This window comes from Chenopodium album, chromosome 5, assembly GCF_948465745.1.
Source record: "Chenopodium album chromosome 5, dcCheAlbu1.1, whole genome shotgun sequence".
Taxonomy (NCBI): Eukaryota; Viridiplantae; Streptophyta; class Magnoliopsida; order Caryophyllales; family Amaranthaceae; genus Chenopodium; species Chenopodium album.
Window position 1 is genome coordinate 3,050,795 of NC_137838.1, and position 25,654 is coordinate 3,076,448.

The following is a 25,654-nucleotide window of genomic DNA, read 5'->3' on the forward strand; positions in this document are numbered from 1 at the left end:
GTTGATTGATCAAGGTTTCAAGTAAATCTTAGTTAAGCTTGTATAGTTTCTACAAGTACACAGGAACCTTTTAATTTATACCCATCCTTTTAAAGCTGCACTTTTTTCTACACACAGCATATGTGTTTGCTTGATAATCTTAATTTTCAGAGTATTATAGCTCAGTATGTACTATTGGATCCAATTAAAGCTTAAGCTTTACTCAATATAATTTTAGATTAGGTGATTAAGTATATATTTTTAATAGGTAAAAACTAAAAAGTTTGTAATCCATGTCAAAGTTACGCATGGTATGGTGTCATATATTTCTTTTGTTTCGCTATAAATCACTTTATTTACTTGTTTCACTATAAAGTACAGGTAGTTCATTTACTTGTTTCACTCTTAAACATATTTGACAATGGTATTTAATTATTAAAAAAATTTAATTATCAACACATGTAAAAATTGTAAAAGTTGATGTTTAATAAATATACATTGAAATGATTTTGACAGTCTTACACAAGATTTTGTTGATCACTAATAATTGTAAAACCATGAGAAGTGATATCTATTAGAATTTTCTTCTCCTTATCATAAATTTTCTAAAAAAATTATGTGATTAGTTAATAAGTCATATTGGTCATCTAAAAGAAAAACCAGATAATCAAATTGTTAATTTGGTACCATTCTTACTTGAGTCACCTAAGTAGAAAAAATTTCGAGAACCTCTATCATACACCCAGGTATACCTAGAGTTAGGTGTATATATATGTATATGTATATGTAAGAATTTTACTTCGTATACTAATACGATTAATTGATTTTTTTGCTACATAATCTTCACCTATGCAAAAATAACCATTTTGAATTTTGATGTATGTTAGTTTTTATTTTCAAATGTAGTCTTATTATTATCTTCCATAAGATTAAAAAAAAAAAAAAACCAATTCACCTTAGATAAATATAGAAAGTAGAAGTAGATAACATTGTAGGATGATCACATCACCATTTTCGTCCTCTCTTCAGTACTCAACTTTCTAACAACAACCCCTCAATTTTCAGAATATCACTATACTTCTTCTATCACTTTCGAACATCTTCTTCTTTTTCAAGTGCCAAAATAAAGTCTTCCACCAAACAATCCCTCAACAAATTTACACAAATTTCCCCTTTTCATTTTCTGGGTAATTTTCTTTTTTATTTTATTTTCTGGGTTTAATTTTCTGGGATTTCTGAAATGAGTTTACTAACAACACCATCACCAAGAACAACATGGTGTTATCAGCTTCAATTCAATTTCAAGTTCAGGAAATCTCAGACGCCATTGTTGTTAATCAAAGCTCGGGGCTCGAACCCTGGTAATTTCCGCCGCCATAATCTTCGAGTTCATTGTGTTGCACAAGATGAAGCTAAGAGTGGTAGTGATGAATCAGAACGGCGTCGTTCTGGGGATTCTTGGATTAATTTGAATGCTTCTTCTGTTGATGCTGCTTTGTCTGATTGGTTTGGAAATTCTGACCCTGATGATTCTGGCCAGAAAAATGGAATTGGAGGTGAAATTTTTGTTCTTTCTACTTTTAGATTATGGGGTTTATTGGGTTTAAGGGTTTTTTTTGTTATTGTGAGTTTTATTGGTTCTTTTTAATTATTAATTGTTCTTAAGCTCTTTGGGTTTAATTGGATTATAAAGGTTATTTGGGTGTTGTAAATTTGGTTGATTGAATTATACTTAGTAAGAATTGGTGTTTAGTAAAATGTTGAAAACATTGAATTATAATAATTGTACTTAATTTAATCTGTGATTGTGCATGATATGTGTTTCAGAACTTGGTATAGCTTAATTGTTATAGTCTGTTAGTTTTGGTTCTAATTGAGAATATGTAGCTACATATGTAGGAATTTTGGAGGAAATGGTAGGTTTACACGATTATCAATTATGCTGTTTTGTTTAGAAATGTGATAATTTATTCTTTTGCTTGATAAGAACTTGTAACAAATGTCAAATGTATCCACATATATATAAATATATATGTGTATATATATATATATATATATATATATATATATATATATATATATATATATATATATATATATATATATATATATATATATATATATATATTTTGAACTATTGGCAATTGAGTTAATTCTATATTTCTATAAGAAGGAGAGAAGGGTTTAGGATCAGTGTTAATATAGTGGCTTCAGAGAACTTCGTTTACTTATCTTTGAAAAAGGATCGATTTAAAGCAGTTTGGGGATTCAAAGGGAATGTTTTGTTAAGTTAGTGGAACCTTTTCATTTTGGAAACAATTTGTGAGTTTCTAACTGGGATTTTGACCATTAAAATAAGGATGTTGATTCACTAAAGAAATGTCTGAAGCTGCATCTCATTATAGGAATTGTCATTTCCTTTTCAGTTATTGGCTGCTCTATCTTGTTTTTATTGATTCTTTTTTCAAGTCACTGTAATGATCTTGAAGTAGCTGAATTTCAGGAATTCTGGGAGTAGGGCTTGCTGGTGTTTTACTTTTTGCTGGAATCACCTCTGCTGCAATATCAATGGGCAAGAGGAGCAGCTCAAGTGAGTAGCACTGTCCTTTGTTATAGTAGTGTTTAAGTTATGTATCTATTAAAACTAGCTATTGAGTAACAAAACCCTTATATTGCTCCATCAGTGTTCCAAAATTTCCAATGATGCCCCACTACATATTCTTTTTGAGTTTATATGTTGGTTTGAAATTACATTTTTAAAAAAAAAAACCTAGGTCATTATACCGCTGTACTTGTTTTTTCAGGGTCAGTGCAAGAGATGAAGCCGTTGGTGGAACAGCAAGAAGTATTGTTGTCTTCTGAAGAGGAGGTTTACGGGGACAAAGAGAATGTATATCAATCAATCAATCAATCAATCAAAGCCTTAATCCCAAAAGTGGGGTCGGCTAACATGAACCAAATTTGATTATTCCGTGTAGTCATCAACATAAATCTTTCTCCTCCATCCCTTACGATCCAAAACTTCATCCTCACGTAAATCCATGCACTTCATATCCTTCCTCACTCCTTCCAACCAAGTCATCTTTGGTCTCCCTCTTCCTCGTTTAACCCCTCCATGGTCCCACTCTTCCACTCTTCGCACCGGTGCACCCTCGGGTCTCCGTCTTACATGTCCAAACCAACGCAGACGATTTTCCCTTAATTTATCTACAATGCCCGCCACACCTACTTTCTTGCGAATAACCTCATTTCTGATTCTATCTCTTAAAGTGTTTCCACACATCCACCTTAACATGCGCATTTCCGTAACCTCCATCTTTTTAATATGCTCTTTCTTAGAAGCCCAACATTCTGTACCATAGAGCAACACTGGTCTTATGGCAGTCCTGTAGAATTTTCCCTTCAACTTTAAGGGAATGCTGCGGTCGCATAACACTCCCGTGGCCGCTCTCCATTTAAGCCACCCTGACTTAATCCTGTGGGTCACGTCTTGATCAATGTCACCATTCTTCTGGATGATCGACCCTAGGTACTTAAAACATTCACTCATGGTCAAATCCTTTCCATCCAAACTCACCACTTCATTGCTTGTCCCCCTCTGAGTGCCAAAACGACATACCAAATATTCAGTCTTACTCCGACTTAGCTTAAACCCTCTAGATTCCAACCTTTGCCTCCATTGCTCCAACTTGACATTAACCCCATCCTTAGTCTCATCCACCAAAACGATATCATCTGCGAACAGCATACACCATGGAACCTCATCTTGAATTGGTCTAGTTAATTCGTCTAGAACCGTTGCAAAAAGAAAAGGGCTTAATGCAGACCCTTGATGCAATCCGATTGTAATAGGGAAATCTTTTGTCAACCCTCCGCATGTCCTCACATTTGTTGACACATCCCGATACATATCCTTAACTAGGTCTACATACCTTCGTGGGATACCTTTCTTCAACATTGCCCACCAAAGTATCTCTCTTGGCACCTTGTCATATGCCTTCTCTAAATCAATAAAGACCATATGAAGATCTTTCTTCTTTACCCTATAAAACTCCATCATTTGTCTTATCAAATGGATTGCCTCCATAGTAGATCTCCCAGGCATAAAACCAAATTGGTTATCTGAAATGCTTGTGCATGCCCTCAACCTTTGTTCAATCACCCTTTCCCACAACTTCATAGTATGGCTCATAAGCTTAATTCCTCGATAGTTAGAACAATCTTGAGCGTCTCCTTTGTTTTTATAAACCGGGACCAAGGTGCTCTTCCTCCAATCTTGTGGGATCCTTGTAGCCGTCCATATCTTGTTGAAAAGGTTTGTTAACCAATCAATACCAATCTTACCCAAACACCTCCACACCTCTATCGGTACCCCATCAGGGCCAACCGCCTTCTTAGGTTTCATCTTCCTCAGTGCAATCTCCACCTCTACTCTCCTAATCCTTCGCACATACTCCATGTTGATTTCTTCATCACTCATAGAGGTATCTCCTATCACAACTCCATTACTTCCATTAAATAATTCATCAAAGTACCCCTTCCACCTGTCCTTGATGCCCTCCTCTTGCACTAGGACCATTTGGTTCTTATCTTTGACACACTTCACCATGCCAATATCCTTCCTTGCCTCTTGTCTTCTCTTTGCCATCTTATAAATGATCCTTTCTCCCTCCTTGGAATCAAGCTTTTCATAAACCTCCTGATATGCCTTTTCTTTTGCTTGGCGAACAGCTGCCTTTGCCTTACTCTTAGCCTCCTTATACGCTGCAAAGGTTTCATCACTCCTACATTTTCCTAAGGCTTGATAGCATTCCCTTTTTTGCTTAATTACTGCTTTCACCTCTTCATTCCACCACGAAGTATCTCTCTGTACCGAAGTTCTTCCCCTTACTTCCCCTAAGACCTCTTTGGCCACTCTTAGGAAACAGTTCTTCATTCGTAACCAGGTCATGTCCGGATCCACCTCTCCATCCCAATCCGCTTCTTCAATTACCTTTTCTGTAAAAACCTTAGCTTTTGCATCCCTTAGGGTCCACCATCTTATCCTTGGTTCTTCTTGTCTAACTTTTTTCTTCGCCTTCTCTTTCAGACGAATAGTCATTACCAATAGCCGGTGTTGGGTGACCACACTCTCCCCTGGGATAACCTTACAGTTTATGCAACTTTGTCTATCTATGCTCCTTGTGAGCAGGAAGTCTATTTGAGTTGCATTTGCTCCATTCCGAAAAGTTATCAAGTGTGAATCCCTCTTCATAAACCAAGTATTAGCCAAAATTAAATCATATGATTGGGCAAAATCCATAATAGCTTCACCACCGGCGTCCCTCTGCCCATACCCAAAGCCTCCATGGACACTCTCATAGCCATCTCGGCTCGCCCCAACGTGCCCATTTAGATCCCCTCCAATATATAACTTCTCTGAGTGGTGGACAAAGAGAATGTAAATGATGATAAATTTAATGTGCAGGGTGAAAGTAACGGACCTACTGAATTTGTTGATCAAGGGGAACTTGTTGATGATACCAATGTAGAGTCATTATTTGTTAGTGAAAATCCCACATTGAATGACCTTGATGCTTCTGCTGAAGATAATTTACAAACTGGTTCCACATTATCTGATGTAAACAGTCCTGATATGGTTCCAAACTCAGCCGAAATTTCTCAATTAGAAAGTGGAGATGGCTCCTACATGACATCTACTTCCATAGATAGGCAGAACACCATTGTGGTGAGTGAAACAGAAGATCGCCTTGATGCTGGGTTAAATGATGCTCAAGCTGGTGCTGTGCTCCTTGGCACATATGAGCAGCAAGAAACCTTCACAGCAATCCAGACCGATGCTTCCAATGCTGCAGTTGAACCATCGACTAGTGTAGTTGTGCCTATCGATATTCAAAATGTAGATCATTCAGCCACTGCTAATGCAGCGCTAGGAACTGACAGTGTTCCTGGTGGTGATAAGCCAGTAATTGCATCAGTTACAAGCAAGGAAGACAACGAGGTGAAGAAACCATCTATCTTTGATTCACAATCTTTGAGAAACGTCTCTGCCTCTCGTGGAATCCCTGCACCATCATTACTTTCTGCTGCACTTATGGCGCCTCCTGGAAAGGTTTTGGTTCCTGCAGTCGCTGATCAAACTCAATCGCAAGCTTTGACGGCATTGCAAGTATTGAAGGTATTCTTCTATTATATTTTTTTTGAGTTGTGATCTTCATATGTCTGCTGACCTCTTCTATGGTATCAGATACTGTTATGGCCTAGACCGTCCTATGAAATACTCAGTAACTTGTTTTAACAACAAAGAAAGTGTTGGGTTGCTGTTACTCTGTAAGCATTGCTATCATTTAGTGTGTGACTATTTAGGATGTTTGTGATCTGAGGAGACTTAGAAGTGTGGATCTCTTATATTTAGGCATTTACAATTAAACAAATATCGGAATAATATCTAAAGTACTGCCTAGTAAAAAGTGCCATAAGCCCATAGAGGTGGTTTCAATTGTTCATTGATCATTTCAGTTCCATTTAACCTCTAGCCGTTCAACGATAGCATTATTCCATCATATGTGAGGCTGTGAGAAAGTAGTTTTGCAATCTTAAGATAAGCCTCCTGCCATCTAATAATAGCATTACCTGTGAGAAATCTTAACAATAAATTATAAACCTGTGGGACTTTGGCTATCGACAATCTTATTTGTCAATATCCCTAAAGTGGACAATTGTATATGAATATACGCGGGGCACTTAAATTATATATTTTGTTCATTTGTTGTCTCTTAGGATGATTGCTTCCATTACTGACTAGACATCATAAGAATAAAAAGTGCACCGGAAGTGCTGTCGTTTATTTTGGGCAATTTATGTAACAGAATTACATATAGATAAGACCACCTTACTGGCCATGATTGCCATTTTGCAGACTTGCTTGACTTACATTTGATGGAATGCAAACATCAATTCCAAAACTTAATTAAGGATACCAAGAAGTATAGATCTAGTTTCCATCGTGGTATGATAAGGATTTTTCAACCCCTGTTCAGAGTTACCCACTATCATTATTTTTCTATAGACATTGTCCCTCGCTGTCCGTAGGCCATTATACCATTCATAGAATTGTGCATGAAAAGATCACCAATAAATTCTTATCTCCTTCTCCAACATGCTGCCATTGTCATTCAGCCTGGCCATTACTGCCGTTCTTCCTCCTTTCTATACATATTTCTGTTTCATCAACCATTTAACAAGCCTATTCTCCTGGGCTACCCTTTACTTGACATGTCACCTTTGCTTTCTGGACGTCCCACTCATAAGAATTGCATTAGGAGTGCCATTTTATTGTACTTCCAAACACTTGACATGACACCTATGCTCTCAAGATGCCCCACTCATAAAAATTGCACTAGGAGTGCCATGTAATTGTACTTCCAAAACAATGTATGAAGTTTAAGTTGGGACCTGTGTCACATTTGACTACTTGAGGCAACAAAGGGTCATTTGTTATGCGAATTTAGCATGTGGTTGTTTTGAGTACGTAGGTTTCATAGTGGGAATGTGTCAATATCTGCCTCACAAGGCTGAATTTGACGCACTAAGTTTATCTACCATCCTCCCCCCCCCCCCCCCCCCAACTCTTTCAAACTAAAGCTGGCAGCAGCGTAGTATAGTCAATATTCTCGACATATGAGCTCTATATTTGGCATAAAACACTAGAAACATCATTAAAAGACAATAGGCTAGTTACGGTAAATTATTATAGATGGTTGAAAAGAATGTACGTCCTGATTTAAAAATTTTATTTATAGACTGGAGTAAGGTTCGTTACTTTTTTATTTATTTATTTTTCATTTTGGCCTGTGCATTTTGTACTTCATCTAGTTTTAAATCTACTCACAAACTTTTGTATCCTAATTGACAATATAGCTTTGACCGCTGTGCATTTCTATCTTGTCTGGTTTTTTCCCTTAAATCCCTGAGTAGATGAATTTATGCTTTGAAATCTAGAATTTGATGTAAATCAAAGTAGAGCTGTCAATTCTGGTAAACGGGTCGGGTAAGAGTGGGTCGGGTCAATTCGGATTAATTCCATAACTTATACGGGTCAGGTTTGGGTTGGGTCATGCTTGAGTCAGGTCACGTCGGGTCATACTTCTTATCGGGTTTGGGTCGGGTTAATAACAGGTCGGGTTACATTCGGGTCGGGAGAACAATAGGTCGGGTTTAATTCAGGCTTTCACGCGTTAAAATTGGTTAGGGTAATTCTCGGATTCGAGTCGGGTTCGGTTCAAAGTCAATAATTTGCAAGTTAGAATCAGGTCAGGTCATCCCAGGTTTGAGTCGGGTTCGGTTCAAGTCAATAATTTGCGGATTATAATCAGGTCGGGTCATTCTCGGGTTCATGTCGGGTTCGATTCAAGTCAATAATTTGCGGGTTATAATCAGGTTGGGTCATTTCCAAGTCGGGTCATTTTCGGGTTCAAGTCGGGTTATGTTCAAGTCCATAATTTGCGGGTTACAATCAAGTCGGGTCATTTCCAAGTCAGGTCATATTCGGGTTCAACTAACTATAAATAGATAATTATCATTTTTATTAAGCTAATTATTTCCTTTGTCTAATACATATGGCAATATACTAGGGAACTATAGTCTATAATTTAGGAAGATAATTATATCTTTCACCCTACAACAAATATATACTATATTTAACTCTTAAATTTGAGGATGATACTCCTTTCTTTTGCTGGCGTGGACCGACTTGGTCTCCCTAGACAAAATGCTTTGATCAACAATAATAAGGTGGTCTGAATTGCATTTAAGGTGCTTTGAAATCGGGTCAGGAATAATTTGGGTTGAATTTAGGTCGGGTCAATAACAACTTGTTAATTTCGAGTCGAGTTAGTAACAGATTTGGTTGAATTTTTTGGTCAGGTTAGTAATAGGTATAGGTCTGGTAAAATTTGGGTAGGGTATATAAAAAGTCGAGTTTAATTTGGGTCAGGTGAATAACAAGTTGGGTTGATTTCGGGTAGGGTTTGTAATAGGTTGGGTTAAATTCGGGTCAGGTTAGGAACGTGTCGGGTTGAATTCAGGTCAGGTTAGTAACAAGTCGGGTTAAATACGAGTTTTGACGAGTTAAAACGAGTTTGGATCAACTTCGGTTCAAGTCGGGTTCGGTGCAAGTTAATTAAATTGGCCGTTGTAATTCGATAAATTGGTCATTTAAAGGCAAATTGGATGGTTTCACCCATCCAATTGGACTCTCAGAGCGTGTTAAGGATCATGATAAACATTTCGGCAATTTTTATTATGGGCGAAAAAAAGTAAAAAATTTACAAAATTGAAGGCTAATGTCCACGCTTTTTGAGAAATTTTGGAGGTTTCGGCCCGGTGTCGCAAAGTCTTTAGATTTTAGGGAATACATCTGGGGTCATATAATACCAATTGGAAACATATATGATCATTATATGTTGTCATTGATGTTCGTGGTAGGCTTGAGTTAATGACATCAGTGCAAGTTGTAAACCGGTAAATTGGCTGTTTAAAGGCAAATTGTATGGTTCCACCCACCCAATTGGGCTCCCGGAGGATATAAGGGACCGTGGTAAATATTTCGGCAATTTTTATTTTCGGGTGATAAAAAGTCAAAAAATACCAAAATTAGAGGCTAAGATCTACGCTATTTGAGAAATTTTGGAGGTTTCGGAGCCTGGTGTCGAAAAGTATTGAAATTCTAGGGGATATATCTCGGGGTCATATAATGCCGTTTGGAACCATTATGGTCATTATTTGTTGTCATAAATTTTCGTGGTAGGCTTGAGTTAATGAAAGCGGTGCAAGTTGTAAACGGTAAATTGGCCGTTTAAAGGAAAATTGGATGGTTCCACCCACCCAATTGGACTTCCGGAGAGTATTAGGAACCATGGTAAACATTTCGGCAATTTTAATTTCCGGGTTAAAAAAAGTAAAAAATTTCCAAAATTGAATGTTAATATCCTTGCTTTTTATGAAAATTTTGGAGGTTTCGAGGCCCGTTTTTGAAAAGCCATGAGATTTTAGGGGACACATCTCGGGGTAATATAATGTAGTTTGGAATCATATATGATCATCATATGTTATCGTAAGTGTTCGTAGTAGGCTTGAGTTAATTAAATCGGTGCAAGTTGTAAACCGATAAATTGGTCGTTTAAAGGCAATAGGATGGTTCCACCCACCCAATTAGACTCTCGGAGTGTATTAAGGATCATGGTAAACATTTCGGTAATTTTTATTTTCGGGCGACAAAAAGTAAAAAAAAATCCGAAATTGAAGCCTAATATCCACGCTTTTTGAAAATTAATGGAGGTTTCAGAGCCTGGAGTCGAAAAGCCTTTAGATTTTAGGGGATACATCTCGGGTTCATATAATGCCTTTTGGAACCATACATTACCATTATTTGTTGTCATAAATGTTTGTGGTAGGTTTGATTTAATAAAATTAGCGCTAGTTGTAAACTTGTAAATTGGCCGTTTATTCAATTTGCATGGTTCCACCCACCCAATTGGACTCCGATAGGGTATTAGAAACCATGGTAAACATTTCAGCAAATTTTATTTTATTTTCGGGCGAAAAAAAGTCAAAAAATTCAAAAATTAAAAGCTATATCCACGTTTTTTGAGAATTTTTGGAGTATTCGGGGCCCAATGTCGAAAAATCTTGAAATTCTAGGGAATACCTCTCGGGGTCATATAATGTCGTTTGGAACCATATATGATCATTATTTGTTGTCATAAATGTTCGTGGTAGGCTTGAATTAATGAAATCAGTGCAAGTTGTAAACCGGTAATTGGTCGCTTAATGGCAAATTGGATGGTTTCACCCACCCAATTGGACTCCCGGAGGGTAATAGGGACCACAGTAAACGTTTCGGCAATTTTTATATTCAGGCGAAAAAAAGTACAAAAATTCAAAAATTAAAGGCTAATATCCACGCTTTTTGAGAAATTTTTGAATGTTTCAGGGCCCGGTGTCGAAAATCATTGAGATTTTTGGGGATAAATCTCAGGGTCATATAATGCCGTTTGAAACCATATATGATCATTATATGTTGTCATAAATGTTCGTGGTATGCTTGAGTTAATGAAATTGGTGCAAGTTGTAAATCAGTAAATTGGCGGTTTAAAGGATAATTGGATGGTTCCACCCACCCAATTTGACTCCCGGATACCAGTGACCATGGTAAACATTTTGAACTCCAATATCCACGCTTTTTAAGACATTTTTGAGGTTTTGGGGCCCCGGTGTCGAAAAGATTTGTAATTTTATGGAATATATTTCGGGGTCATTAAATGTCGTTTGGAACCATATATGATCATTATTTGATGTCATAAATGTCCGTGGTAGACTTGAATTAATGAAATCGCGTCGGTGCAAGTTGTAAATTGATAAATCGGCTGTTTAAAGGTAAATTGGATGGTTGCACCCAGGTTGACTCCAAATGGTTTTAGGGACCATTGGAAACATTACGACAATTTTTATTTGCGGGCTAAAAAAGTCGAAAAAAATCGCAAAATTGAAGTGTAATATCCACGCATTTTGCGAAATTTTGAAGGTTTCAGGGACTGATGTCGAAAATTCATGAAATGCTAGGTAATACATCTTGGGGTCATATAATGCCGTTTGGAACCTTATATGATCATTATATGTTGTCATAAATGTTCGTGGTAGCCTTGAGTTAATGAAATCAGTGCAAGTTATAAACCGGTAAATTTGTCGTTTAAAGGCAAGGTGGATGGTTTCACCCACCCAATGGAACTCTTAGAGGGTATAAGGGACCATGGTTAACATTTCGGCAATTTTTATTTCCGGGCGAAAAAAGTCGAAAAAATTCAAAAATTGAATGTAATATCCATGCTTTTTGAGAAATTTTGGAGGTTTCGAGGCCCGTTGTCTAAAAGTTATGAGATTTTAGGGGATACATCTCGGGGTCATATAATGCCGTTTGGAACCATATATGATCATTATAAGTTGTCATAAATGTTCGTGGTAGGCTTGAGTTATGAAATCGGTGCAAGCTGTAAACTGGTAAATTGGCCATTTAAAGGCAAATTGGATGGTTCCACCCTCCAATGGGACTCCCGGAAGGTATTAGGTATCATTGTAAACATTTCGGCAATTTATATTTACGGGCAAAAAAAAGTAAAAAAATTCCAAAATTAAAGGCTATATCCATGCTTTTTGAGAAATTTTAGAGGTTTCAGGGCCCGTTGTTGAAAAGTCTTGAAATTTTTGGGGATACATCAGTCATATAATGCCGTTTGGAATCATATATTATCATTATATGTTTTCATAAATGTTCGTGGTAGGCTAGAATTAATGAAATCGGTGAGAGTTGTAAATTGATAAATTGGCCATTTAAAGGCAACTTGGATGGTTCCACCTATCCAATTGGACTCCCGGGGGGTATTAGAGACCATAGTAAACATTTCGACAATTTTTGTATCTGGGCGAAAAAAATTCAAAAATTGAAGCCTAATATCCACGAGGTAGTCTTTGGGGACCGGTGTTTAAAAGTCTTTAAATTCTAAAGGAATACATCTCGGGGTTATATAATGTCGTTTGAAACCATATATGATAATTATTTGTTGTTATAAATGTTCGTAGTATGCTTAAGTTAATGAAATCGGTGCAAGTTGTAAACGATAAATTGGTCGTTTAAAAGCAAATTGGATGGTTTCTCCCACCCAATTGGACTCCGTGGGGGTATTAGAGAACATGGTAAACATTTCGGCAATTTTTATTTCCGTACAAAAAAAGTCAAAAAAAATTCCAAAAATGAAGGCTAATTATTCATGTTTTTTTGAGAAATTTCAAAGGTTTCGGGGCCCGGTGTCAACAAGAAATGAGATTTTAGGGGATTCATCTCGGGGTTCATATAATGTCATTTGGAACTATTAATGATATTATATGTTGTCATAAATGTTCGTGGTAGGTTTGTGTTAATGAAATTAGTGCAAGTTGTAAACCGATAAATTGGCCGTTTAAAGGCAAATTGGATGGTTCCAACAACCCAATCGGACACCCGGAGGGTAATAGTGACCATGGTAAACATTTCGGCAATTTTTATTTTCAGGCGAAAAAAAAAAGGCTAAAAATTCCAAAATTGAAGGCTAATATCCACGCTTTTTTGAGAAATTTTTGAGGTTTCGGACCCTGGTGTCGAAAAGGTTTGAGATTTTAGGTCATACATCTCGGGGTCATATAATGTCGTTTGGAACCATATTTGATCATTAGATGTTGTCATAAATTTTCGTGATAGGCTTGAATTAGTGAAATCGATGCAAGTTGCAAATCGGTAAATTGGTTGTTTAAAGAGAAATTGAATGGTTCCACCCACCCAATTGGACTCTCAAAGGGTATTAAGGACCATGGTAAACATTTCGACAATTTTTATTTTGGGCGAAGTAAAGTAAAAAAAATCCAAAATTGAAGGCTAATATCCATTTTTTTTTTTTGTAATTTTGGAGGTTTCAGGCCTGGTGTCGAAAAGTATTGAAATTATAGGGGATATATATCGGGGTCATATAATGTCGTTTGGAACCATATATGGTCATTATTTGTTGTCATAAATGTTCGTGGTAGGCTTGAGTTAATGAAAGCAATGGAAGTTGTAAACCGGTAAATTGGTCGTTTAAAGGCAAATTGGATGGTTCTACCCACCTAATTGGACTTCCGGAAGGTAGTAGGAAACATGTTAAACATTTCTGCCATTTTTTATTTCCGGGTAAAAAAAAAAGTCAAAAAATTTCAAAAGGCTTATATTCATGATTTTTATGAAATTTTGGAGGTTTCGGGGCCCATTGTCGAAAAGCCTTGAGATTTTAGGGGATACATCTCTTGGTCATATAATGTCTTTTAGAACCATATATGATCATTATATGTTGTCGTAAATGTTCGTAATAGGCTTGAGTTTATTAAATCGGTGCAGGTTATAATCCGGTAAATCGGCCGTTTAAAGGCAAATAGGATGGTTTCACCCACCCAAATAGACTCTCGGAGGGTATTAGGGATCGTAGTAAACATTTCGGCAATTTTTATTACCGGGCGAAACAAAGTAAAAAATTCCAAAATTGAAAACTAATATCCTTGTTTTTTTGAGAAATTTTATAGGTTTCAGAGCCCTAGGTCGAAAAACCTTCAGATTTTTAAGGATACATCTCGGGTTCATATCATGCTTTTTGGAACCATATATGATCATTATTTGTTGTCATTAATGTTTGTGGTAGGCTTGAGTTAATGTAATCGACGCTAGTTATAAACCGGTAAATTGGCCGTTTAAAGGCAAATTGGATGGTTTAACCCAATTGGACTACCAGAGGGTATTAGAGACCATGGTAAACATTTCAGCAATTTTTATTTCCGGGCGAAAAGGAGTAAAAAAATTCAAAAATTAAAGACTATATCCACGCTTTTTTAGAATTTTTGGACTATTCGGGCCCGTTGTCGAAAAGTCTTGAACTTCTAGGTAATACATTTCGGGGTCATATAATGTCGTTTGGAACCATATATTATCATTATTTGTTATCATAAATGTTCTTAGTAGAATTGAGTTAATGAAATCCATGCAAGTTGTAAACCGGTAATTAAATTGGCCGTTTAAAGGCAAATTGGATGGTTCTTCCCACCCAATTGGTTTCCCGGAGGGTATTAGGGACCATGATAAATATTTCGGCAATTTTTATATCCGGGCAAAAAAAAGTCAAAAAATTCCAAAATTAAAGGTTAATATCCACGCTTTTTGAGAAATTTCGAATGTTCAGGGCCTGGTGGCGAAAAGCATTGATATTTTAGGGGATACATCTCGAGGTCATATAATGTTGTTTAGAACCATATATGATCATTATATGTTGTTACAAATGTTCGTGGTAGGCTTGAGTTAAAGAAATCGGTGCAAGTTTTAAAGCGGTAAATTGGCCGTTTAAAAGCAAATTGGATGGTTCCACACACCGAATTGGACTCCCAAAGGGTATTAGTGACCATGGTAAACATTTCGGCAATTTTTATTTCCAAGCGAAAAAAAGTTAAAAAATTCAAAAATTAAAGGCTAATATCCTCGCTTTTTAAGGGCCCCGGTTTTGACAAGTCTTGTAATTTTATGGAATACATTTCGGGGTCATATAATGTCATTTAGAACCATATGTGATCATTATTTGTTGTCATAAATGTTCATGGTGGGCTTGAGTTGAAATCGATGCAAGTTGTAAACTAGTAAGTTGGTAGTATAAAGGCAAATTGGATGGTTGCACCCAGGTGGACTCCCGGAGGGTATTTTGGGTCATGGTAAACATTTCGGCAATTTTTATTTTCGGATGAAAAATTGTCAAAAAAATAAAGGCTTTCAATTCGGGTAAACGGGTCGGGTTTGGGTCAGTAAGAGTGGGTCAGGTTAATTCGGATTAATTCCATAACCAATGCTGGTCGGGTTTGGGTTGGGGCATGTTTGAGTCGGTTACGTCGGGTCATACTTTTTATCGGGTTTTGGTTGGTTTAATAATAGGTTGAGTTACATTTGGGTTGTGTGAACAATAGGTCGGGTTTAATTTGAGTTTTCACGGGTTAAAACGGGTTAGGCTAATTCTCGGTTTCGAGTCGGGTTCCGTTCAATTCAATAATTTGCGGGTTAGAATCAGGTGGGGTCATCTTTGCATTTGAGTCGGGTCCGATTCAAGTCAATAATTTGCAGGTTATAATCAATTCGGGTCATTCTTGGGTTCAAGTCAAGTTCAAATCGGGTTCGGTTCAAGTCAATAATTTGCGGGTTATAATCAGGTAAGTCATTTCCAAGTCGGGTCATTCTCGAAATCAAGTTGAGTTATGTTCTAGCCAATAATTTGCAGGTTACAATCAGGTCGGGTCATTTCCAAGTCAGGTTATGTTCGGGTTTAACTAATTATAAATAGATAATTATCATTTTTATCTAGCTAATTATTTCCTTTGACTATAATATATATGGTAATATATTAAGGTACTATAGTCTATAATTTAGGAAGATAATTATCTCCTTTGACCATACAACAAATATAAACTATATTTAACTCTTAAATTTGAGGATGTACTCCTTTTGCTGGCGTAGACCGACTTGGTCTCCCTAGACAAAATGCTTTGATCAACAATAGGTGGTCTAAATTGCATTTAAGCTGGTTTGAAATCGAGTTAGGAACAATTTGGGTTGAATTTAGGACGGGTCAATAACAAGTCGTGTTAATTTTGAGTCGGGTTAGTAACAGATGGGGCTATATTTTTTGGTCGGGTTAGTAATAGGTCTGGTAAAATTCGGGTCGGGTCAATAACAAGTCGGGCTGAATTTGGGTCAGGTTAATAACAAGTTGGGCTGATTTCGGGTCGGGTTTGTAACAGGTTGGGTTAAATTCGGGTCGGGTTAGGAACGAGTCGGGTTGAATTCAGGTCGAGTTAGTAACCAGTCGGGTTAAATTCGGGTTTTGAAGGGTTAAAACGGGTTTGGGTCAATTTATGTTTCAATCGGGTTTGGTTCAGGTCAATAATTTAAGGGTTACATTCCGGTCGGGTCATCTCCAGGTCAGTCATGTTTGGGTCTGGGTCTCACATACTCGGGTCTAGGGTTGGTTTCAGGTCGGGTTTGGGTCACCATTTTTTCGGGTTAAGATTGTTCGGTTAATAATCGGGTTTGAGTCGGTATTTCGGGTCGGGTCAACTTTTGACAGCTCTAGATCAAAGTCTTCAACACTTGAACAGTGTACATTTTTGTGACATTGATGCTCTTGCGGGGAAGACTCTCATTTATGAAGCCTTATATTTTAAGAAGGTTTTTAAATTTAATTTTTGTTTACTCCTACCTATGAAATATTGTTTAACATAATGCTTTCTTCTTTCTTTTCTGCTTTTTCGTTTGTTATTATCTGTTGGTTGTACTAACCTCTATCATGTTCTGAAGTTTTCTGTCTCTTGATATATTCCTTCGTTAATCTCAGGTGATTGAGAGTGATGCTCAACCTGGTGATCTATGCACTCGTCGTGAGTATGCCCGTTGGTTAGTTTCTGCAAGTAGTGCTCTTTCACGGTATGTGTGGGTATATAAATTCATTACTTTGTTTTACACTAATGTGCTTATGTGTGGTAATTGAGTTTTGGTTTTCCATTTTCAGAAACTTGATCTTGAAGGTCTATCCAGCTATGTATATAGAAAATGTTACCGAGCTTGCATTTGATGACATCACACCTGAAGATCCCGACTTCTCATTTATCCAAGGTATAATACTGTTTTGTCAGTAAAAGATTTGAGCTATTGGGTTAATGTGCCATATTAGAGATTACTAATAAATCCTGTGTTCCAGGTTTGGCAGAAGCTGGACTTATATCGAGCAAGCTTTCTAGACATGATATGCTTTCTTCTCCTGATGAAGATATAGGTTCCTTCTACTTCCATCCTGATAGGTGAATCTTCCATTTTCTACTAATAGGCAAGCTTTTGAGAGTCAAATGTGGTTTGCTCATTGTTAATACATGATTGATTAAGTCCTTGAACCTTTGCTATTAATAGAGCCTATAGTGGTAGAGGTGGACCTACAAAGCATTTGAGGGCAGTGATTAGGCAAGAGTGGACACATCTAGAACTTGGTGAGAATAGATACCTTGACAGAAATCTGTGTTTGTGACTTTACTATTGATGTACTTATTAAGCTTTTAGAGCTGTGTGTGGTATCTAGAATGATGTTAACATTCTGTGCAAAGGGGTACGGCAATTTAAGGACTAATGTATATCTTTCTCTAATTCACTAGGCCAACTTTTTGGCACTTTTAATTCCTTAGAATGTTTGACAGCTTTTAAGTATATTTTACTTGTGCTGACAGGTTAGAATGGGATATTATGCTGGGTAGTAGTGGTGTATCATGTGGACATTCTACCTCTGTTCTGTTTGGCCATAGTTGCTTTGAACTTAATGTGCATGATGTCAAAGCATAGTATACTTCAAATGACTTAAATGGCATGTTTCTCGATTTCTTTCTACAGCCCTTTATCTCGTCAGGATCTTGTGACTTGGAAGATGGCCTTGGAAAAGAGGCAGCTACCAGAAGCTGATAGAAAGGTTAGGATTTAAGATAACTATGTACTCCGTATATCTAATCATTTGCAAAATATTAATTCTAACGAAACAACTAATGCCTTGTGCATTTTTCAATAGGACCTGCACCAACTTTCTGGTTTCATAGACATTGACAGAATTGACCCAGATGCATGTCCTGCACTTGTGGCTGACTTATCTGCATCAGAGCAGGGGATTGTGGCACTTGCATTTGGTCGGTCTAATTCCTGTATTAATAGCGTAGTTGTTTATGTTTCTCCCAATGTTCCCTTAGCTTGGTGTTTTATGGACCACTAACGTTAAATTGCAGGCTACACGAGACTTTTCCAGCCAGATAAGCCAGTCACAAAAGGCCAAGCTGCAATTGCTCTTGCAAATGGAGAGGCGGCTGATTTAGTCAGTGAAGAGCTCGCTCGTATTGAAGCAGAATCTATTGCTGACAAAGCAGTTGCTACCCATAATGCATTGATGGCAGAAGTGGAAAAGGATATAAATGCGAATTTTGAGATGGAGCTTCTGATGGAAAAAGAAAAAATAGATGCTGTGCAGAAAATGGCTGAAGAAGCAATGCAAGAAGTGGAAAGGCTAAGAGAAGAGAGAGAAGAAAAAAATATTGCCCTAATGAAGGAACGGGCTACTGTGGATTCAGAGATGGAAGTTCTTTCAAAATTGAGACATGAGCTAGAGGAGCAATTGCAAAGTGTCATGAGTAACAAGGTTGAGATATCTTTTGAGAAGGAACGGATTGAAAAACTCAAGAAAGAGACTGAAGATGAAAACCAAGCAATTGTTCGATTGCAATATGAGCTGGAAGTCGAGCGAAAGGCACTTTCCATGGCCCGGTAAGTATGTTTTGCTTGAATTGCTGCTGTTGATGCTGTCATCTTCATTATCTAACCGTCTTTGTTGCCCCTTTCCATCACCACCCCCCACCCCCCAAAAAAAAAAAAACAAAAAACAAAAAACAAAACAAAACAATAAAACTAAAATATAAGAAATCCTTTAGCTCTGTGGTTAAATTTCCCATAAACACGTTTTCTACATCTCTGGCTAATGACATTCTATTTTCATTTCAGGACTTGGGCAGAGGATGAAGCTAGAAGAGTGCAAGAACATGCTAAAGCACTGGAGGAGGCTAGAGACCGCTGGGAGAGAAAAGGCCTCAAAATTATGGTTGATGAGGATCTTCGTGAGGAGGCCTCAGCTGATATTACATGGACCAATGTGGGGAAAAAGCTATCAGTAGAGGAAACCACCGAGAGGGCTGATAATTTATTAGACAAACTCAAGGTAATGGCAGGTGAAGTTGGTGGAAAATCTAAAGAGATTATTAACAGCATTATCCAAAGGATTCAGTCACTAATCTCAGCCATCAAGGAATGGATTGCCGGGGCAGGCAAGCAAACGACAGAATTCAGAGATGTTGCTGTTGCCAAAGTAGGTGGATCTGTACAAGAATTGCAACAAAATGCAGCAGGATTTGGTACAACTGTGAAGGAAGGAGCTAAGCGCGTTGTTGGAGACTGTAGAGAAGGTGTTGAGAAACTAACACAAAGGTTTAAGACCTGATGTCTCCCCTCTATATTTGCTTAGAGACCAACTGATTTTTGGCAAGCTTGGAGTTTTTTGTAATGCTCATATAATTATTTCTACACTGGAATTTCACCGGAATTTTCACATTAACGTATGTACACCCCAAATTGTACATGAAAGAGACTATATTTGTAATAATGACAGAGATCAGGATACTCGAATAGCAAGATTAACAACATAGCTGATACCAGCATATGTGCTGAATTTGAATAAAAGAAGCTATTCGTAGTATGATCTAGTTTTGTAACTACAAAAGGTCATTAAATTAGATCAGACGCAGAACCATGCATAACAGCATAAGAGACTTCTACAAATTTCCGACTTATAGAATAAAATTTCACTTTTATTGATTCACAAGTTGTGTCCGGATAGTTAAATTTGGAATTTTAGGACACTTTTTTACCTTTAAGACAAATATTAACCTGTATAGTGATACAATCATATTTTACAAGGCACAAAGTAAGATATTTCAACATACTATAGTATCTTTTACGTAGTAACATTTCTATAGAAATATAATCCGTATTTGATGACATCCACATTATTTTCAATTCATCCGCTACTCAAGAATTAATTACAGCATATTACATGTTAATGATATAATTATTATACTTCGTACTAAATTTAATTTCCCAGATGTGTATGTGCACTCATGCATTAATCACCTACAATGTAATATCACAAATACTTCTTTGTTGCTCAGCGGAGTCCTACAAAAATTGAAGTGTTTTACTAAATGAAAATGGATGATGTATATTGCTACCTAAATTTCAAGCAGTTAAGCACTAGAGCTATAAAGAGAAGATACAAAATGAGAGACAATAAGGCACAGTAATAATTTAATATCAAACCTACATTGACCAATGTTACTGTCTCACTGATTACAACTTACAAGCATAAGAAAAAAGTTTAGACTAGTTTCCCAATACTGCGATGCAGCATTGCCAAGCAAAATTGGATGCAAGTAAAACATTTTAAACAGAAGTTACTTCAACTTTTAAGTAATCAAAACATCTTAAGAGTTCCTACAAGATATGGATCACAGAACGTCCGAGCATCACTTCTTCTTCTCTGTTCCTCCAGCAGATCTGTCCAAAAGCAGTCCACCAGTTAGAAACATGAAAAGTGAAACTAGAAATCAACTAAAGATCATAGCCTACAAAATTCAGAGATAAAAAGATTAACAGATAACAAACCTCATCTTCCTCAGCACATTGGACATCTCCTCACGCTTCCTCTTTGCCCTCTTGTGGGTACCCAACTTTCTCTTAGCCAATTTCAAAGCACGCTTGTCTTTCCCAACCTTCAAGAGCTCAGTGATTCTCTTTTCATAGGGAGCAAATCCAGCAACTTCCCTAATAATACTCCTCACAAAGAGAACCCTCTTGCTGGTTTTCTGTCAATTGTCATAAACAAAATATAAATGGTATGCAGAATCAAAACCACTTACTTCCACTTATTAATACTTTCAATGTTTAGACTTTTAACAATAAAAAAACACAATTGCATTCATTAATCACTAATAACACAGAAAAATCTACTTTTCAACATAATGAACAGCCTACATTGTCAGCATCAGAATGCAATACGATATCCAAGGTACAATACATACATCTCATTTTGAATTGATTTTAATCAGTCCAATGTTCCAATGAATATGGATAATAATAAATAAAAAAATTAAAAAAAAAAGAAAAGAAAAAGAGATCAATGCACACCATCACATAACAATACAGGTCCACTTGTCTCAGAAGCAAAAGAACGATAAATTTCCACATATGAGTAAACATTGTTTCATGGTGTCAAGAGACTCAACACTATCAACTCATACACTACTATTCATTCAAACAAACAGGAACTATTATCATCAAATAAACATGAACTTTTATTATTAAATTTGAACTTAACATGGAGATCAACAAAATCCACTTCCTTTCACACACAAAAGTTTTATCACCTAAACCATCTTAAGTTATAAACAACATAGAAAATTAACACATATTTAAGCCATATAGTATATTACTTTTTGCAATGATATCATATGCAATCAGCAAATGAGTCCAGCATTCCAAAATAAATCCATCAAAAGCACAAATGAAACTTCAATAGATAGCATTTATCAGCAACTACTCATTTCATGCAGCTTAAATCAATCAATGGTGTGCATATCCTTTCATACGTTCAAATCAAACGATACGGAATTCAAACACATGGTAAGTTGTGTGAATAACTAAGCGCCTAAGCCATAGAATTCAAACAAAGTGTAACATCCTTTCATACGTTCAAAGTAAACGATACACATTCACATATTTCATTAACATTGCCATAAACAACTCAGAGAACTTCATATTCATTTTAACAGAAATATGATCCTGGGGTAAGTAATCAGACTCGAATCATCAGAAAATAGTAAGAATAAACAATTTACCCCTGTGCGGTCGGAGGGTCGTGGTGCCAACTCCTTCTTGGTTACAATGTGACCCTTGTTCAAACCCACGAAAAGACCAGTACTTGGCTGTTTTGGAGCCATCTTCTGCTTTCAAATTAACCAAACAAGTAACAATTAAATTCTAGGTACTATACCTTAAACTTAGTATGAGCAACTAATAGTGTAATTAAAAAAAAAAAAAAAAAAAGGGAACTTTCAAAATCAATGCATTCAACAATTAGCCTTTTTCTGGGAATAATTTAAATATACAAAATTAAGAGCATGATGAAACATACCCAGCATAAAGTTCATGATTACAAAACCCTAAGATCAATTTTAATCAATTTCAAGCAACCAACATTTGGGATTTTTAGTACGAATTAATGGGTTTATTGTAAAAACCTAGAAAAAAAATTGCAATATCCCCATTGACGAAAATTAAACAACCCTAATTCGAGCTCCTTAAACCCTAAACTAGCATTACAGAGTTCAATCATATGGTACAGAGCTAAAACAACATAAAGACAGATCGATTGAGTAAAATCAAATGCGAATCAAAACGGGTTTAGCTTCATTTCTCAAATCAAACAAAAATGGAAGACGAATCAAAGAAGGAAGAGAAGAGGGGCTTACGATTTATGCGACTGAATGAGAAACCCTAAAAACCTTGAATAGCTTCTCGGCTCACTAATGTAAAAAATGGGATTTTTATAGCGTTTATTTTGGTGATATGATTGATTGGGCCTTCATTTAAAAGAGTTCAGGCCCGTATTATGTAAACTACACCAAATAGCCTTAAGGGCCTAAGTTGGTCAATTCAATTTCTCAAATTGACTTGCTAATTAAACTCAAGTTGATTAATTTAAAAAAATTTAGGTTGTTAAAAAAAATTTGCACTGAACTTCTCAATAAGGGTATGTTCACATTTACTGAACTAAACTGATTAGAGCTGAACTGAAATTAACTGAACTGAACTGAGCTGAAATGAATACTTTATGAGAGAGGAAAATTAAAAGCTGAACAAAACTGAAATTAAGTAAATGTCAACAGGCCCTTAATGCCTCAATCTTAAGTTGTAGATTGCTTAATGGTATGCAAAAATTGCTCTTTTTCATCCCGTTAAAAAAAATGCTCTTTTTCATAAAAGATTAGTCTTAAGTCTTAGAGCACTCACATCAGTGAGCATTTTTTTGCTCATGAGCAAAAATGGTGAGCAAATTTGTTAAAAATGGTTCCCCATCAATGAGAATATTGAAAAATGCTCATGAGCAATTCCGATTTTGCTCATCCTATGAGCAAATTTGAGGATGAACAGTAACTACGTGGGGCCCAGCAACTCTCCAATGTCCCTGTCAGCTTCTTCCTCCAATAAGCAAATATTACCGTTTTTAAACGGTAATTAATTTAAAACGGCTATTTTGGCTGATTTATAATTAAAAAAAAAAATCATCAACGGTTATAACTTTTTTTTCCCTACAAATAGAGATCCATTTTGACATATTTTGGTATAATTTCAAAAATCATAAAAACACTCTATATTATTCTTACTCCCATTTCTAGTGAGATTTATAATTTATAATTGTTTAACGATTAAAATTTCAATATTATTTATTAATATTTAATAATTGTAATAAGTTAAATAATAGTATAATTGTAATTAGTAGCACTAAAACTTTGTTTAACCAAAACATAATTAATAATAATATGGTGATGTGTAAGAGAGAGAAATGTTGGTGAGGTATGAGAAAAAGTAAAAGAGAGATTGATGAGCATTTTTTTTTTGCTCACTAGTGGGATAAAATTTGCTCACAAAAAATGCTCATGGTTGGAAAGAGAGAGAAAGTGGCTAGAGAGAGAATGAGCAAATTTTTTTTTGCTCACTAGTGTGAGTGCTCTTAGAAGTCACTACACTAGTATTGTGCACTTTTACATTATATATACTTGAATATGTTGAAAGGAAGTATAGTGTAAGACTGTAAATTATGGTGCATGTGTGTGTATGACGTGTTCCTGTAAGGACAGTCAATTATTGAGTCACGTTTCACGTATGTGAAACGCGAGTAGTGATAGACCACTACCAGGTGTGGACTCATTGGGTCCATACCAGGGGCAAATATGTAATTTTGCGCAATATTTCCATGGCAAGTCATCAGATTGTACTATGGTGTAAAAAAAATACTCTCTCCTCTTACAATTCTACAATAACAGTATTCAACTCTATGATAACTGTATTAAAATTAACCATAACAGTATACAATTCAATAATAACAGTATACAAGTCAATAATAATGGAGCACCGACAACCAACCTCTACCCCCTCATATCCAAAATCTTTCGATCTGAACCCACCGTTTTTCATGGCTGCAATTGTAAGTATAGACCTTGAACATTCTTCGTCAACCTTCGACTATCATCTTTCATCAACCAACCTTGGAATAACTCCTTTAATTTGAATCAGCCACAAAATTCTCACTTTCAGTACATCGAGCACCGCTCCTTGAAGGGAAGATTCCTGCAACTTTGATGGGGTTTTTGTGGGACTGATTTTCCGACCATCGGAGCTTTTTCTCGTGAGTAGTAGTTTTTTGAGTTCCTGTTTTTTTCACCCTCTAATCCTTCTTCCTTTTCCATTTTGTTTTAGCTTTTTAAATTTTACAATTTTTTTTACATATTTTTTTATTGTGGTATGGACTCCAACTATCCATACCTGGTAGTGGTCTATACTTACTCGTGAAACGCAAAGGATGTAATGTGCCATTCAATTGTATGTGCACTTGAGAGTTGAGACACACTCCTTTGAGAAATAAGATTTAAATTGGAGCATATAAATATAATGAGTTAAAAATTTAAAATTATGAGAAAACCTATTAAAAGTAGTATCACATTAATTGGAAACCTCCAATATGTTTCTCATATTCAACACATATAAGTAGGGCTGTCAATTCGGGTAAACGGATCGGGTTTGGGTCAGGTAAGAGTAGGTCGGGTCAATTCAGATTAATTCCATAACCTATGCGGGTCGGGTTTGAATTGGGTCATGCTTGAGTCGGGTCACGTCGGGCCATAGTTCTTATCAGGTTTGGGCCGGGTTAATAACAGGTCGGGTTACATTTGGGTCGGGTGAACAATAGGTCGAGTTTAATTCGGGTTTTCACGGGTTAGGGTAATTTTTGGGTTCGAGTCGGGTTCGGTTCAAGTCAATAATTTGCGGGTTAGAACCAGGTCGGGTCATTCTCGGGTTTGAGTCGGGTTCGGCTCAAGTCAATAACTTGCAGATTATAATCAGATCGGGTCATTTTCAAGTTGGGTCATTCTCGGGTTCAAGTTGGGTTCGATTCAAGTCAATAATTTGCGGGTAATAATCAGGTTGGGTCATTTCCAAGTCGGGTCATTCTCAAATTCAAGTCGGGTTATGTTCAAGTAAATAATAAGCAGGTTACAATCAGGTCGGGTCATTCCAAGTTAGGTTATATTCGGGTTTAACTGATTATAAATACATAATTATCATTCTTATCAAGCTAATTATTTCCTTTGACTATAACATATATGACAATATACT

General features: G+C 36.4%; 2 protein-coding genes across 2 annotated transcripts; one reads left to right on the top strand and one right to left on the bottom strand.

Annotated features, from left to right (window-relative positions):
* Positions 1-971: 971 nt before the first annotated feature.
* LOC145631516 (uncharacterized) lies at positions 972-20,011 on the top strand. The gene is made up of 11 exons (XM_081683616.1): positions 972-1,535; positions 2,483-2,569; positions 2,784-2,856; positions 5,407-6,157; positions 16,962-17,050; positions 17,136-17,239; positions 17,325-17,424; positions 18,002-18,077; positions 18,174-18,288; positions 18,385-18,916; positions 19,151-20,011. The coding sequence occupies exons 1-11, from the start codon at positions 1,220-1,222 to the stop codon at positions 19,641-19,643; spliced, it is 2,736 nt and encodes a 911-aa protein (XP_081539742.1). The 5' UTR covers positions 972-1,219; the 3' UTR covers positions 19,644-20,011.
* A 468-nt stretch (positions 20,012-20,479) lies between these two features.
* Positions 20,480-22,834, bottom strand: LOC145631518 (large ribosomal subunit protein eL36y-like). The gene is made up of 4 exons (XM_081683617.1): positions 22,729-22,834; positions 22,096-22,200; positions 20,864-21,063; positions 20,480-20,755 (listed from the first exon to the last, which is right to left on the bottom strand). The coding sequence occupies exons 2-4, from the start codon at positions 22,195-22,197 to the stop codon at positions 20,725-20,727; spliced, it is 333 nt and encodes a 110-aa protein (XP_081539743.1). The 5' UTR covers positions 22,198-22,200; positions 22,729-22,834; the 3' UTR covers positions 20,480-20,724.
* Positions 22,835-25,654: the final 2,820 nt, after the last annotated feature.